At 38.2% G+C, this 16,553-nt stretch overlaps 1 protein-coding gene across 1 annotated transcript in view; it reads left to right on the top strand.

The window, feature by feature from the left end:
* Window positions 1-14,836, top strand: part of ASB7 (ankyrin repeat and SOCS box containing 7) — a 50,625-nt gene extending 35,789 nt beyond the window's left edge. Inside the window, exon 6 of the mRNA XM_068556765.1 lies at window positions 11,463-14,836. Within this exon, the coding sequence (XP_068412866.1) occupies window positions 11,463-11,602 (140 nt within the window). The 3' untranslated portion in view covers window positions 11,603-14,836. The remainder of the gene's footprint in view (window positions 1-11,462) is intronic.
* Window positions 14,837-16,553: the final 1,717 nt, after the last annotated feature.

Raw genomic sequence — 16,553 nt, 5'->3', positions numbered from 1 at the left:
TGCCAATGCAGGGGACATGGGTTCGAGCCCTGGTCTGGGAAGATCCCACATGCTGCGGAGCAGCTAAGCCTGTGTGCCGCAACTACTGAGCCTGCACTCTAGAGCCCGCAAGCCACAACTACTGAGCCCATTGCCACAACTACTGAAGCCCATGCGCCTAGAGCCCGTGCTCCGTAACAGGAGAAACCACCGCAATGAGAAGCCCGTACACTGCAACAAAGAGTAGCCTGCCGCTCGCCACAACTAGAGAAAGCCTGCGTGCAGCAATGAAGACCCAATGCAGCCAAAAATAGATTAATTAATTAATTAATTTTAAAAAAAGAAAAGAAAACCAGAGTGAAAGATGGTTGGGTGGTTCAGGGAACCATCAAGTCAAATTCCTGAGCTCCTTTCAGTCTTTACTGCTGCTGAGAGCTACCGCTCTCTAGGCCCCGAGTCCTTGGCCTCAAATCTGAGAACTCAGACTCCTGAGGTGTAAGGACAGCAGAAATGCCACTTGGTGGTCTTTATTCAGGGCCATTTTAGTAGAGAGCGAGTTATTTAAATTGGAAGAGCTCAAGACAATCATAATCCTAGAATCTAAAAGCTACTGTGGCTTTTTAGAAAAATTGCCATAAAAACTCTGATACACACTCCATAAAAACAGAGCAGGTCTAGTGGCTTAGTTATAAGGTAGTATCTGTGGGTGCCTTGTTGGTCACAGTAGAGGGAGAAGCCACAAAGAGGTGTTGTTATTCTACAGACAGACTTCCAGAAACCTCTGCCTTCTAGAATGGCTGGAAGTCAATGTGGTCGCCTCCAGAAAGCCAGTCAACTGAAGGAGCAGCTTTTTTGTGCCCTGGAACAGTAAATACAGCTAAGAAGAGCCAAAGATCATACCTGGAGAATGAGTATCACCTTGCTGAGGGAAAGATGTTTCCTGCTTAGAGAAGCCAGTTTTTGGTCTTTTAGTTCTCTTACTAGAAAAAAAAAGAGTGGAGCAAATAAACTAAAGGGACAACAACAGAGAGAGCAATGAAGATGTGACCAATGACAGGTAGAAATGGTGGTGATGACAGACAGCAGCAGACGTTCTGATGGAGGTCCGTTGATGGAGGTCTGTTGGAGACACTCATTCTGAGGGTCATGCAAATGCATGCGGTTAATTAAAGTAGAATAATTTGTACGTAGCGTTTGCACAGACACCATTTGGAGCTAAGAGGATCATGGAAGCTCTGGCATATAGGAATGGGCAAAAATTCTCTAGCTGAAGATAAAGAGCAGAGATTGTAAGAATGTTTGCCCAATTCAAAAGAAAAAATTAACATTTATGCACAAGAAAGGGCAAGCACAAGAAAATGTTGTTAAAAGAGGTGCAACGTTAAAACTTCAAGAAAGACTATTTCATAAGTAAAGCTTACCCTGAGGAAATGGTTAAATAATAATAGAACTCTCCTTGAGCAAGGGGATTGTAATCTAGTGCTCTTTTCCCCTTATCATCTCCCTGCCCTACAATGTAAACTTTCCCAGTCAAGGAGTTACTCAGAATATGAAAGTTTTTTAAGAAAGAGAGAGAGATTTCATGAGAAAGCAGTTTTGCCCTCTCCCCTGTTTCATGCCCTGCCCCCCACCCCCAAATACCCACACCTTGGTGAGCTAGGAGGACTGCTGTGGCTGGAGTCAGAGAAACGTTTATTCTCCAGGTGGGGTAAGACTCTGGTGAAGTCTCTTCCCTTGGAGAACAGACTTTGTTGTGAAGTTTCTGAGTGTATGTCAGATAATTACTCTCACCCTCCCCCTGGCAGAGCCATGAGGGGGTCTTTATTGGCTCTTCATGTGAGAACCTGATGGGGTTCCTGAAAAGAAAGCTCAGAACATGCGGGGGTTTCCTAAGACTGTGGCTCTCACTCTCAGGCTGGTCCATGCACAGCTACTGGCAGTTTGTCAAAATGACCATTTAAGTGTCCCTACCAGTTTGTGGCTCCAGTAGCTACTGCTGCAGGTGCACAGATTTCAGCTGTGACTCTAGATCTGATTCTCTCTCCAGATTTTATGGTGGAGGTTTGCCCTGCAACATCAGTTTACCGATGGGTCCTAGATAAGTCATTAATTTCAGTTTGTTCAGCTTTTTCTTCTTGTAAGGACTGGAGTGAGGACTTCAAGTTCTTTATATGTTGGAGCTGAAACCTGAAGTCTGTTCATTGTTTTTATCACTTTTACTTACAGTGTGAAAATCATCCTATCCATGGTCCCTTGGGCTGAGTAGAGTTTTGCCCACTTGTATTCAGAGGCACGTGTCTCCCTTATAGCGTCCTGAAGGTTTCTCAGCTGTGCCTGTGTCATGCGTGCTGTTGAATCAACTGAGTCTGGTGGTGGAGAGAGCAGCTAATGGGCTCTTGACCCAGTGTCTGACTTACCTAATAAACTTAGGCAAGCTGGTTAGCCTCCACCTGCCTCATGGATCTGTTTCCTCCTCTGAAAAATGGGGGAATTACACCATAGTCCGTGGGGTCCCTCTGTTTAAAAATTCTTGCCAATAAACACTCTTAAAGGGGATGATATCCTGCTGCTTGTGGTTTTATTTTATTTTGTTTCTGGATTCATGTAGAACAGTGTGGACTCTTGGGGGTCCTCAAGACAGTTTTAGGTGCCCATGAGGCCAAAACTAATTTTATAACAATACTAAGATATTATTTGCCTTTTCTTTTTTTTTTTTATTGGAGTAAAATTGCTTTACTACATTGTGTTAGTTTCTGCTGTACAATGAAGTGCATCAGCTATATGTATACCTATATCCCCTCCCTCTTGGACCTCCCTCCCCCCTTCCCCATCCCCCCGCCCCATCTAGGTCATCACAGAGCACGGAGCTGAGCTCCCTGTGCCATACAGCAGGTTCCCATGAGCTATCTGTTTTACATATGGTAGTGTATTTATGTCAAACCTAGTCTCCCAATTCATCCCACCCGCCCCTTCCCCCTCCGTGCCCACATGTCCATTCTCTACGTCTACATCTCTGCACTGACTTTTGCACTGATGGTGTAAGAGCGGTGGTGGGTAAAATGGCAGGTACCTCAGCATTAATCAAGGCAGTAGTCCCAGAGGGTACTAGTAGTTGTGTTCTTCACCACAAGGCAATCTCAGTAAAGAGTGTTCCAGTTACATTTAGGAATCTCTTTGATTTAATTTTATTAAATCTTATCCCTTTCAGTATGTACCTTTTAAATATTCTGTGGGATGGAAATTGAAAGTATTCTTACTATGTAATGAAGTGCTGTGATTGAATTGAGGAAAAGTACATCTGTGATTTGTTTGAGCTGAACCAGCAGCATTTTTGGTAGAACACCATTTTTACCTGAAGGATGGACGGACAGCCAAACTATAGCTGTTTAGGCTTTGGTATTTGGTAGACATTTTCTTGAAAATGATAAAGTTCATTTGTCACCTTAAGGAAAACAACTGACAGTATTTATGGTGTCATAAAATCTGAGCTTTCAAGTGAAAATTAGAATTTTGAAAAGCTTGTATTTTTGTATTTGCCACTGGGACATTGACAGTTTCCCAATATGTAAAGACTTTTTTGAGATTAGTAGAGATAATAACAAAAGTAATTTTTTGATATCATGTAATAAATTGGGTCAACATTTGGAAGATCTGCATAATAACCCAGGTAGCCAGTATTTTCCAAACAACTAATGCATGATGTTACAAAATCATGCATGGGTAAAAGATCCGTTCAGAGGGCAAAACAGACCAATGGATTTTAATGTGAAAGAGTATAAAAAAGTTCATTGTTGTGGTTTCAGATTCCATATTGCATCTAACCTTTAAAAAAACACCTCTTGTTGAGTTTTGGTGAAGTATCAAAGAAGATCCATGATTATCTAAAAAGGCCATTAAAATATTCCTTCCTTTTCCAACTACCTATGTGAGTCTGGATTTTCTTCATCTACTTCAATCAAGACAGCATATTACAACAGATGGTACGCAGAAGCAGATCTCTAAATCCAGCAGTCTTCTCTGAAGCCAGACCTAAGAGATATTTGCAGAGATGTAAAACAGTGCCACTCTTCTCATGAAATCTTTCTTGTTCTGAAAAGCAGCTTTTTTTCCCATAAAAACTTATTTCAACTGATAATAAATTTATTACTATTATTTTAAGTGAATCAATAAGTACTTTTTAAATTTCTAAAGTTTATTTTCTAGATATGATGAATATAGATGGATATAACACACTAAACAAAAATTCTTTGAGGTCCTATAATTTTAAGAGTGCAAGTCAGTTTAGAAGACTAGTACCCTGGATTCTAGATCCCAGTTTCAGAGATTCACCATGCACAGCAGCATATCAGAGGTGCCAAGGAGTCCTTGAGTAAGTTAACCACTTAACTGTTCACTAAACACCTTTTTTTTTTTTTTTTTTACATAGCATGGCAGGCTCTCATATAAATTACTCTTAAGGCAGAGAATATGCCAGTTGGGTTTGTGTTTAATATCCAGAGGAGTCTAAGGTAATGAATGCAGTGACCTGTGTTTCTAGCAGATGCTGTTCAAATACTTGAAGTAGCTGCTCAGTATGCTTCAGTGGTATGTAAAAGGTAGTGCTGGTTTGTATCAATATTTCGATTTGTATGTTTTAAGGAATTAAAGGAGTTAATAAAAGGAATTAATTATTTAAATTAAATTTTAAATAATTTTAATGTATTTAATAATTTAATTTAAATAATTTAAAAATATTTTATTTAAGTAAAAACTTTTTAAATAAGTAAATTGACCAAAAGGAATTTGAAAAATAAAGGGCTCATACTTCTAAGAGTAAAAGGTTAGGTAAATGGGAATGAGTTGGATAAACTGTTTTGCAGAGACTTAATCCATCAAGTACTTAAGATTGTTGCTTTCTAGAACATAAGTTATGGGCATTTAAAAATACTATTTTATAAACACTACAGTAACCTGAAATCACGGGCATTTTAAAATACTATTTTATAAACACTATAGTAACCGGAAATATGTCTTTATTTAAATCTTAGTCATAGTCAAGTAGTATGTTTTAGCTGCAAAGTTTTAAACTTTAAAAAAAGTAAGAACAGGGCTTCCCTGGTGGCGCAGTGGTTGAGAATCTGCCTGCCAATGCAGGGGACACGGATTCGAGCCCTGGTCTGGGAAGATCCCACATGCTGCGGAGCAACTAGGCCCTTGAGCCACAATTACTGATATGGAGCCTGTGCTCCGCAACAAGAGAGGCCGTGATAGTGAGAGGCCCGCGCACTGCGATGAAGAGTGGCCCCCGCTTGCCACAACTAGAGAAAGCCCTCGCACAGAAACGAAGACCCAACACAGCCATAAATAAATAAATAAATAGATAGATAGATAGATAGATAGAAAAAACTGCCAAATTTCTCTTCATAGAAAAAGAAGAAAAAAAGTAAGAATATAAATCATGACTTTAAGAAAGTGAAATTTAGGCTGTGACTTTCTCAGCTAAGTCCAGCACAGCAACAGGTAGGTATGTAAGCAGATGACCCCATACAACCCCTCGGCATCAGGTGCCCTTACTCCTGTGTTCCTTTCAAATGCTTCTTTAATCAATTTCTTTGACCTTTTTTTTTTTTTAGTATGACTTACCAAAATAGTGTTACTTAGTATAACTCTTTGGGGAAATAATTTGTGTAACACATTTTAACTAAGGTTATTTTTGATTATTGATTTTTCTCCTCATTGGGGATTTTGCTACACATCTACATTGTAGTCTTACTAGGTTATTTAGTCCCAATTATTAAAATCACTTTTACAAATAAATAAATAGTACACAGTTTTAAGTCAAATTACACCACATTTTAAGGTTCTTTGATATGGAAAGTATTACCTTATTCTGTACTATTTCTATCATATTTGTATTACTTTCTATTTTTTATGTAGGCTTCTAGGGATTTCTGTTATTTGTTAGGAAGCAATATATGCTTTTGTTTGGCTTAGTGCAAATGAGAAAAATAGGTCAAAGCTCGTGTGCCTGTGAAGAAAAGTGTAACAAGTGGACAAATGTCATCAAGGCTGATATTGTGTACTTTTGGATTCTATCTAAGAGTTAAATCAGAGTAGCCTTTTATTTTACAATACCATGATTTTTATTTTGAGGTGAGCTCACAACTACCTTTGTCCTGTAAAATAAGATTTAACACATTTCATACTAAGTCCCTGTGAAGGGAATTCAGAGGCAAGAGCAAAGGAATAAAACGTGTTTATGGTAGGATCTTACAATGGGAAACTGAGATAAAACAAAGAGGTATTGGGAGACCATTCCAGATGTTGACCTAAGATGGAGAGCGCTAAATAAATAAGTTTAGCCTATTATAAATGCAGTGGTTGTCGTGTCAAAAGGAGGTGCTTTAGGATATTTAATTTTCAAAATTATGCTGCTGTAATTATACTAGACCAGACCCTTCAAAAGCTGATTTCCTATTTTATACCAGCCCAATTATTACTAATGATGGGCTTCTTTACAAAATGGAAAGACTAATAACCCTTTGAAGTATTATGTAATCCCATTGTAGTTCATTAGTATGAATAATAGTTTGTAGTGTTTCTGCATCCCCCATAGTGTTTATAATTCCTTAAATTATACTCTTTTTGTGAGATGTCCCCCAAGGTCTCCCCTGTCATCCCACGGACAAGGCAGTTGCTATTTAACAGGACAGGAGTAATTTTCTAAGACACCTGGTAAACAGTGTGCACGTGTGTTGGTTTTTTGCTTTTGTTCCCTTTATTCTCTTTCTCTGCCTTCTTTTCCTCTGCCACCACCTCCTTCTTTCTCTTGCCCCTTTAATCTTTGGGACAGTGCATTTTTAAGTACATAGTAGGTGCTCAGCAAATACTTTTGAGTGATATGTTGACAAGAAAATAAATAATAGGCACATCTCAGAGATACTGCAGGTTCTGTTCCAGACCACTGCAATAAAGTGACTATTGCAATGAAGCAAGTCATACAAATTGTTTGGTTTCCCAGTGCATGGAAAAGTTATGTTTAGACTATATTGTAGTATATCAAGTGTGCAATGTCTAAAAAAACAATGTGCGTACCTTAATTTAAAAAATACTTTATTGCTAGAAAATGCTAATCATCATCTGAGCCTTTAGCCTAGTAGTAACTTCAAGAAAAGGATCACTGATCACAGATCACCATAATAATATAATAATAATGGCAATGTTTGAAATATTGCAAGAACTACCAAAATGTGACACAGAGACATGAAGTGAGCAAATGCTGCTGGAAAAATGGCGCTGATAGACTTCCTCAATTCAGGGTTGCCACAGACCTTCAATTTGTAAAAAATGCGGTATCTGCAAAACGCAATAAAACGAGGTATGCCTGTACTTCTTTTCAGTCATAATCTTCTATTCCTAAAATGATATTCCTGAAAAAATGGGTCCTTAAATAGTCTTAGAAATAACAGTCATTACAATTAGTCTTTATTACTCTTTATTATGTAGCCTGCTTTTCACTCAGTGCCACTACCTGGCAAGGTGAGGGAATATCTGTATATTTGTGGAGCAGTAGTATAACGACACACCTCACTTCATTACTGCACAGCTTTTTTATACAAAGTTCTCACATCTCTGCCGAATCCAGGTCATGTAGTGATTTCCAGAATATGATTTCCATCAATTTGCTCAGGACTGTTTCCCAGGACTAGATTACGAGTTGTTCTTTTACTGTTAAGTTGTCAGCTAGTTTTCTTACCGTCTTAACACCAGGAAGCTTCATCTTCCAAAAAGGAGCCCTCTACTTTTCTGAGAAGGGGAAGCAAAACATATCCTTACAAGTATTTAAAATTACTATTTTACCATTTATTTACCAAATACTCTATAGCTCTTACTATATGCCTGGGTACTATTGTAAGCACTTTACCAAAACTAATTCTTTTTATGCCTGTAAGGCCTATTATGTAGGTGGTGTTATCCTTAGTTCATAGACGCAGAAACCAAGGCAGGAGGCTAAGTAGCTCACCCAAGAGCTACTGGGGCCAGCAGTTGATGCTGGCTGCAGAGTTGATGCTTTTACCCACTCTGGCCTTTACCATTCAAGGTCTTTCTGCAGACAGGAATTATACATGGTCAGGAAATCTTCAAAAGATCACATTCTCCCCAAACATTAAAAGACTGCCACAACACACTGCTTCAGAAGAAGAAAATTCGGTAGCAAATTGAGTAAAACTTTCTGATATTTAGGCATAGAAAGTGCATTTTTCCCTGGGAAAGGCTAATGCACCAATAGCTTCTGAGGGTGGTAGTAAGTATTTCTGTAGCTGCATCCCTTGAATTTATTAAACAATTAAAAGTCTCCCCTTTCCTCCAGCTTCTAGTAACATTTTTAAAACTTTCCTTTAAGCCCTGACCAACAGCCTTGTCAAAGCTTTTCCCCCCTGCCTGGTCCCAATGACAAAGCCACCTATTTTAGATTTTTTTTCTAATGGCAACCCCCTACTTCCACGTCCCAGAATCTCACTTGGTTATCTAATGCTGCAAATTTTAGTGGCTTAAAATAATAATAGTTGATTATTTTACTTCTCTACTCCAAGCAGTGTCATCTGGAGCCACTTGACTGGGGCCTCTCCACTGTCAAAACGGCTCACTCTGATGGCTGGCTAGTTGTGCGGGCACTTGGCTGGGAGCTCAGCCCGGATGTTGGGCAGTGACCTCAGTTCCTTTTTGTAGACTGCTGAGACTTCTTCATGGCGTGGTGATAGGTGTGTGCCAAGAGTGAATGTCCCAAGAGCCAGGTGAAAGCTATGATCTATGAGTTCCACCATAGTCACGAGCCCACCCAGTTTCAAGGAGAGGGAACCTAGATACCGTCTCTGAATGATGGGGTATCCAGTCACGTTGTAAAAAAAGAACATGAGGCATAGGAGGTACTGTGGTCGTTTTTGGAGAGTATAATCTGCCACAAAACGAGACCATCAGATCCCCTATTTGGAACCTTTTGTCTCCATCTTTTCTATCTTAGCTAAGCAAATTCCAATAATACAGGTTTTCCACATTGTTAGATGATATGTTTTCATTTAAGTACACATGTATATTTATATATGTCAATTCTATGTCATCTGTTTTTTGCCTGAATACATAGTGGTTGTTCTTTTCATTAATATTGTACTTGAAAAGAACCTGCCATCTATTAGGAAAATCAAATTCTTTAAAAAAAGAAGATTCAAATCTGATACATATTCTGGTTTGCATTTGCAGATCAAATACTCTAAGCATTTATTGAAAAATGACAGTGATAATTTATTCTCTTCCTAAAGGTAGCCCATGAATGGTGATGAAAAATAATTCAAAACAGGTTAGAAAATGATTTGCCGTTGACATGGGTGTGTTTTGCAATGAGCTGACTGTTTTATACTTTAAGGACAAGCGTATTAAGTGTTCATTTGTTCAACTAGTATTTGTTGAGTATTGTGTCAGGCATTGGACTTTTGCATTGGCAGCCAGAAATCGTCTTACCCTCATGGAACATGTGAGGAAGATGGACATTAATGGGTAGTCACCAAGTAAATGTAAAATCATAGCCTTGTTAAGTACTGTAGAGAAAAAGAGCTCAGAGAGTATCTGATGGGGAACCTGACCTCATCTCCCTTTCAGCAGTGCCCTTTTAGTAGAGATCTGGACGATGAGGCGGACATACCTCACCAAGAGACTCATGAGTGAGTGCTACAGCCTCACAGGGATCCTTATGCAGACATCCACGGATACACGTGCCCCTAGCTTACAGCCATTTTTAGGAAAGCAGTAGCTTCAGCTGTGATTCTGTTAAGAGACCATGTATTAAGTACCTCTTGGAAAGCACATGTTCATACAGGCCTTACAGAGCAGAGGTCTGTTTTAAAGACCCTTTTTTGTTTATAAAGAATTACTTAATTTTGAATAATGGTGATCCCTGTAAACGAGTACAATTCAAGTAAGTACTAAGTATAGCAGTAGTACTCCACGTATGGCCTCGGGACCCCTGGAGTTAGCCAGACCCTTTCAGGATATCGAGGTCAAAGCAATTTTCATAATAATACTAAGACATTATTTGTCTTTTCCACATTCCTTCTTTTATGAGAGTAAGTGGACTTCCCCAGAGACTGGATGATGTGGTTTCATCACAACAGATTGAGTGTAAGAGCATATATGAGAGTTCAGCTATCATCTGTTAAGCCAGACCTTTAAAAGGTTTGCAGAAATGTGAAAGAATGCCATTCTTCTCATTTATTTTTGAAAATATTGTTACCTTCATAACAGTGGTATTTATGTTAACATATAATGGGTTTATCTTTGTTATTTTTAAATGAATTAATAAGTATTTCTGAAATTTCTGTTTTAACTTCTAATATGGTAAAGTGTAAAGAGGTTTTGAGACCAAGAAGTTTGAGAATCGCTGAAGTATAGCATCCTGCTTGACTTTGAGCATGTTACTTAGAGACGCAAGCAGTCTGTAAAATGGGGATGATGATCAAAGTGTTTCCCTCGTAAAAGGTTTAAACGAGTTAGTATATGTCGGGAGCTTATAAGACTACATGGCACAGAGTACACATTCAACATATGTTAGTTTGTATTATTATTACCATTTAATATGAAAGTAGAATTTATGTGAATCCAAACACTTCTGAGGCTCTGTGGCAAAGAATTTTTGCTTGTGTTGTGGTCATCTGTATTGATTTGGTAAAACACAATATTCAAAAGTGAAAGAAATTGCATTTTGTAATTTTTCTTTTGAGTTAGGTTATAGCAGAGGTTTTTATCGGCAGATGGTCTGGGTGACATGTTTGAAGAGATGGAGATTCAGAATAGCTTGGGGTGCTTTTTCTGCCCCCCCCTTCCCTCCCAGTCCACGCCCTCCCCACAGCCAAGTTCTGCTGTGTCCAGAATCATGGTGAACAGCTGGGCAGATGTCATTTGGGAGAGCTCCCCAGGATTGTGTCCCATGCCCTGGACAGTGAGCTGACAGGAGAAGCCATGTTAGAAAGCATCTCTTTTAGTTCCCTCACTTTTCAGGTGGAGAAACTGAGGCCCAGAAGAGTGATTTGCCTCACACTGGTTCACCCAGCATATTAGAGGCCTACCTGGGACAAGAACTGACATTCCAGTTTGTACTGGTAGGCATACCAGGCTTAGAGTCAGAAGATCTGGTTTTAGCCTCTGTCTAAAAAGCTTTAATTGGCCGTCTGACATTGAGCAATTGACTAAAATCCCTGATCTTTAGTGTCCCTATTTGTAAAATGGAGGTGAAAATATCGACCCTCCCAGGAATGTGAAAAGAATCAAATGAGACGCCGTATGAAGGTACCCAGGACATGTCCTCCTAGCTAGAGTCTCTCTGATCCTTTGCATGTAAAGTCCACAGAGAGACACGTCCCAGTGAAATAAACTATTCTTTTCAGAACCTTAAAGCCGGCCTTAAATGTTGTGCTTTGCAGCTTTGTAACATTTTCTTTTTTCTGTCTTTATAGGACAGCCCAGAAACTTGCAGGACCTGTGCCGAATTAAAATTCGACAATGTATAGGCCTTCAAAACCTAAAGCTACTTGATGAACTACCAATTGCCAAGGTCATGAAAGACTACTTAAAACACAAATTTGATGATATCTGATATACACAGAACTGTGAGCAAGATTAGGAGTTATATTCCAGATACTTAAAAGGCTTTTTGCCTTGCACAAAGTATATCCTATGCAATTTCTGATTTGCTGTGAAATCAGAAAGCAGGTATACACTTTTAGGTTTTTTTTGTTTGTTTGTTTGGTTTTCATTGTAGGGGAGGGATGTTTTTATATATATAAACACACACACACACACACACCCCACATGCTTGAAGGTCTTAATTTGGTTTCTTGGTCCAAGTTTACGAGGTTCAAGCTTTCTATACAATATTGCATTTAAAACAATTGTTTTTCCAAAATGACACAAGCAGGTTAGGAGTGGAGAATTTACCCTTTTCAAATTTATGGTTTCATTGACGTGCACAATATTATAAACCAGCAGAGCACTTGTTACAGTTTGGAGGCACAGTTTTACCCGGGACATCCTGGGTTCTACTGGAAAACGCCCTAAGAAAATTTTAAAGTAACGCTGTCACCTCAGTCATTTTTAATGAGTACAAATTGCCTGTTTCAAACTGTTCTTTTCCTAATTAATGTAGCTTTGGATGACATAAATCCATTACCTCTGCTTTCCTGTTGGTGTGCTCTTGTTTTTAACTTATTTTTTTAACAACTGTAGTACACTACCCAGAGACGTTGCGTCTCAACTTCTGTCTCTAGTTGAATTGTGCTTTTAAAAAAACTAATGGGAAAGAAAATAACTTTATAAAGCCCATGTATTCTGTTTTTAAAACAGTGCCTCCAGTGCAGTACTCTTTCTGGTGTATTTTATCCATTATTTCACTTGATGTTCCTCATTCCACAGCTGGCTTTGACATGCCTGTGAGAACAGGAACCACCACTAATTTTAATTGCAGAACCATAGTATGTCAGTTGCAATTTCCATTTTAAGCTTTGTCTTTTACTTCACTTTAAGCAGAAAATTTCATGTCCTGGTGGTAGAGTATTCCCTAAAAATAGCCCAAAATATTGTTAAACCATTTGGCTTTAATGGTTAAATAATTTGGGGTGGTTTCATGGTGTTTTTTTCTTCCCAGTTGAAATAAAATTTCTAAAGGGTAAAATTTCTAATGGGTGCACATTTGTAAATCTGGTTAATTCCTAATATGCTAATTAAGCATTTCCTATCTATTTTAAAGTTATACACAGTGACGCTCTTCAGAACAGTTATTTTCTGGGTTGATTGGCATATGTTTGCAGTGTAAACATAAATATGATAAAGTGTCAATAACGATGGTTCTAGAGGCTTTAGGGATCTATGGTGATGCCCTTGGAAATGAGTTCTGTGCTTGATTTGTCATCATGTTAGTTTCAGAAGAAACTTTAAAAATATCCCAGTATTGTTCTTAGTGCTTTAGGAAATTTCAGAATAGTTACACACCAGTAATAAATTCGTTATCAGAAGTTTACAAGATGAAGGGCTTCTCTTGTCTGAATTTGTAGTTTTAAGTCATTAAGTATAAAGCTGTTTCACCTGAAAAGTATAACCAAGCAGAATTAGGAGTCTACTCTGGCTTTACCCTTTTCAGAGCCAGCAGTGATATTTCCTCAAGCACAGAGTTTATTCTCTTGGATGCAGAGTAGCTGTGGCATCAGATGTCTGATCTGCTGGGCCTAGGCTGGGTACAGGTTTCTGAAGAACAGGCAGCTTCGGGAAGAGGTTGATGTGGGGCATCACGGATGGGCTACGTAGCCTCTTCTACAGGGAGCCACTAAGAGTGTGGCCAGTTTTGTAACCATCCCAAAACTGTAACTGGAACATGATGGATAGAAATGGGTGGTCTGTTTTTTGTTTTTCATAAAAATATCTCCAAAAAGTTATCTTCTGAGAGAGAGTCCTTTACGAAGCTAGGAGCTGAGCTGTGTTCTCATTCTGGAAACCAATAGCCAGGTCAGAGCTAAGACACATTTGCGGCATCAGGGACCTGGCATGGCCAGAAATGAATTGTGTTACTTCTCCCTGAAACCCTGGGCCCAGGGAGACGAGGAGATGGGAGGGCTTGCGGGGTCCTGCACTCTGAGCAGTGATGTTAATGTTACATTTGCACAGGACTTATTTCCTCATGTGTCTATTAATTTATTCAGTCAGTTCAAAATGATTTTCTTTCCCCAGCCAGTCAAAGGTTTCCAAACTAAGTTAGCCACTGAGTTTGAGTCAGGGAATTCCAAGTATAAAGGTCAGATGAAGGTAAATTCTTTGTTCTGTATTGCTGCTGCGACTTCAGAAAAAAATTATGAGCGCTCTTCCTGGAATCAAAATTTCTATTTAATGAAGAAGTGTATAATTCCATTATTTATTGTTTGAGGTTTCATTTTTCTGGAAGTTTAAAAAGAATGTTTTTTTTTGTTGTTGTTAATAGAATCCCAATCACATATCATATTTAACAATAACTAAAATGTCTCCAGGTTGGTAACTTGTGGAATATAGGGATGAACGTGCAGGTCTGCACTTGAATTTGATTGGCAGAGAAGCTTTCTGTAGTAACATAATGAGAACAGATATTTTCAGAAAATCAACTGATTGGTTTTTCCAGAATCTTGACTGAAATGTTCACTTCAATCTTGACTGAAATGTTCAGAATCAAATTTGTCACTGATCCTTCTATGTTTCTTTTGAAATTTATTATTTAAGCCTATTACTAAACCTTTATAGAAATATATTTGGCAAGTACACCAAAGAAACCAGCTCATAAAAGATTATGATCATTAATGAACTGCAGACCTCATCTTTTAAAAACAGATTTTTTTGTGTGTAAATATTTGTGTTTATAAATGTACAGCAGAGTAAGTTTTTTAGATTATTTAATTCCCATATTTCTAAACTATTTACCACAGAATAATCCACGCTTGTTAGTTTGGAGGACTTGACTATTTTGTTTTTTTAATTCATTATCAGTCATGCTTGGAACAGCATTTCCGCTAGAGAATTCAGTGTTCTGGCAGTAGCAAGAGTACACATCTGGAGCGTGAGGGAGTCTAGCTTGATTTGTCGGATACACGCCCTATGAGATGAGAATGTGTAGTTTAATTACCAGAGTGGACCATACAAAAACTGAGATTCTAACTTTCTTGCAGAATTGCTCATCAGCCCAGAATGTGATTGGGATGAGGCCCTTTGCCCACAAATTTAGCTTTCATGTAACTCCTAGTGTGTTATATCATAATGTATTTTGTTCTTCCTTTGTAATGTAAGTTTTGCTTTGGGTCAATTTGAATTAAAAAAAAAAACTTAAATCTGGTTTAAAACATATTGGAATCGTGTTTTATTTCTAGTCTACCTTAACTTTTTAATACTTCCAGCTATTTGGTCAAAAGAAACAGAACTCTGTCTTTCATTCCTCAGCATTTTAGATAATTGGGAATTGTGTAAGAATGTGATACAGAAAACTGCACCATTTTGGATCAGATAAGGAAGCCCCCCTACCTTTTTTAATGTATTCTGCAAATACCTACCAACAAAAGACTATCTATCCCATTCTTGAGTGTGTTGATCCAGCACTGAGCCTTTTGGGGCCATATTCACCTCTGCCTCACCTTGACTGAAGACAGAGTTTGGACCACAGCATCTCTAAGCACAGAACAGTATATTCAGTTAAACAATGAATTTGAGGTAGTTTATTAGCTTGCAAGAGATAGAAGGAAAATAACTTTGATTTCATATTTCCTCTGTATATAAGCACAGTTTGATTTAGGAGAGACCTCGGACTAATGTGAATGATGCTGTGCTAAGAAGAAGGGAGGACAGTCGACTTAGCACCCCATGCAGAAACGCAGTGTTTTGCTACCATAACCTTGTTACAGACTTGTCCAGGGTTTGGCACAAATGAAAGCCAAGAATGGGACATTTGAAACTGTTCCTAATGATCAGCAGGGGAGTTCAGATGTGAAAAATAGCTGTGTTGCTTGGAAATCTTGAGGTCATTCCTTTTCCAATATGATGTAAGTAGTGTATTGTTTTTTCAGCTGAAAGACAACTTACAAAAATGGCTTTCTAGCTATTGATAAAACAGATTATCTACTTGATAAAAAAATATTTCCACATCCCATGTAGTTGGGTTTCAAAGGTAAAAGAAAGTGGATTTTTGTATCATCTTTGTATTTATGTAACAATGTAGCTTTGTGTTCTCTTAACACATCTGACAAACTTTGATGTTAGAATTTATATTAGCTTAAATACCAATAAAGATTTTAAATATCCACTGCCAGGTACTGTTATTTAGGTTGATGTAGACTCCTAAGATACAAAGGCAAATTTGTCTTTATTTTATCATTAGTTATTCTGTCATTACCTATAAGGTCTCTTAAGTCTTAGATAAAAAGCAAAGTGTCAGCCAGCATATGGCTCTACTGGAGCCCATGACTCTTCTCGTATGCTGCTGATAAATAGTGTTCAAAATCTTGTACTATATTTCTCTAAGATCATGGTACATTTTATAGATACTTCTTTATCTTCCAGAAAAACTCTTGATTCCTGAGTGACAGTTAACACGCTCAGTCCCATATGAAAAAAGACTGAGGTGCTTTGCACAAGGTCCTATGAGAGATCATCATTGTGTCAATAAAACCTGGCAATAGCGCTGTTGCTGCAGAGCATGGTCTCTTGTCCTGCAGGGGAGTGTCTTCCACCAAGTGTTGCTCTTTCCATTTCTCACTCACCTGTACCCAGAGTGCCTCGTGCTGGGTTTCAGTTGTGCATCCACAAGCTAAATGCTTTATCAATTCTGAAGACCCATAAACCATTAGAAGTAAAGGATCAGATTAAAGCAAAATATTTCTCTTCTGTTGCAGATATGACCTTTAAGAAAAAATCATGTAATCATTTGTAGTTATTGTAAATATATTTTAAATTAAATCTTGGTTTGTTCCAGCATCTTAAAAATCACACTCAGAACCTTTTTTTATGTTTCCTTGTAATCATTTGTAGTTATTGTAAATATATTT

The sequence above is a fragment of the Eschrichtius robustus genome, chromosome 1, assembly GCF_028021215.1.
Source record: "Eschrichtius robustus isolate mEscRob2 chromosome 1, mEscRob2.pri, whole genome shotgun sequence".
Taxonomy (NCBI): Eukaryota; Metazoa; Chordata; class Mammalia; order Artiodactyla; family Eschrichtiidae; genus Eschrichtius; species Eschrichtius robustus.
The sequence above is the reverse complement of the archived record's forward strand: the minus strand, read 5'-3'. Positions and strand labels throughout refer to the sequence as shown.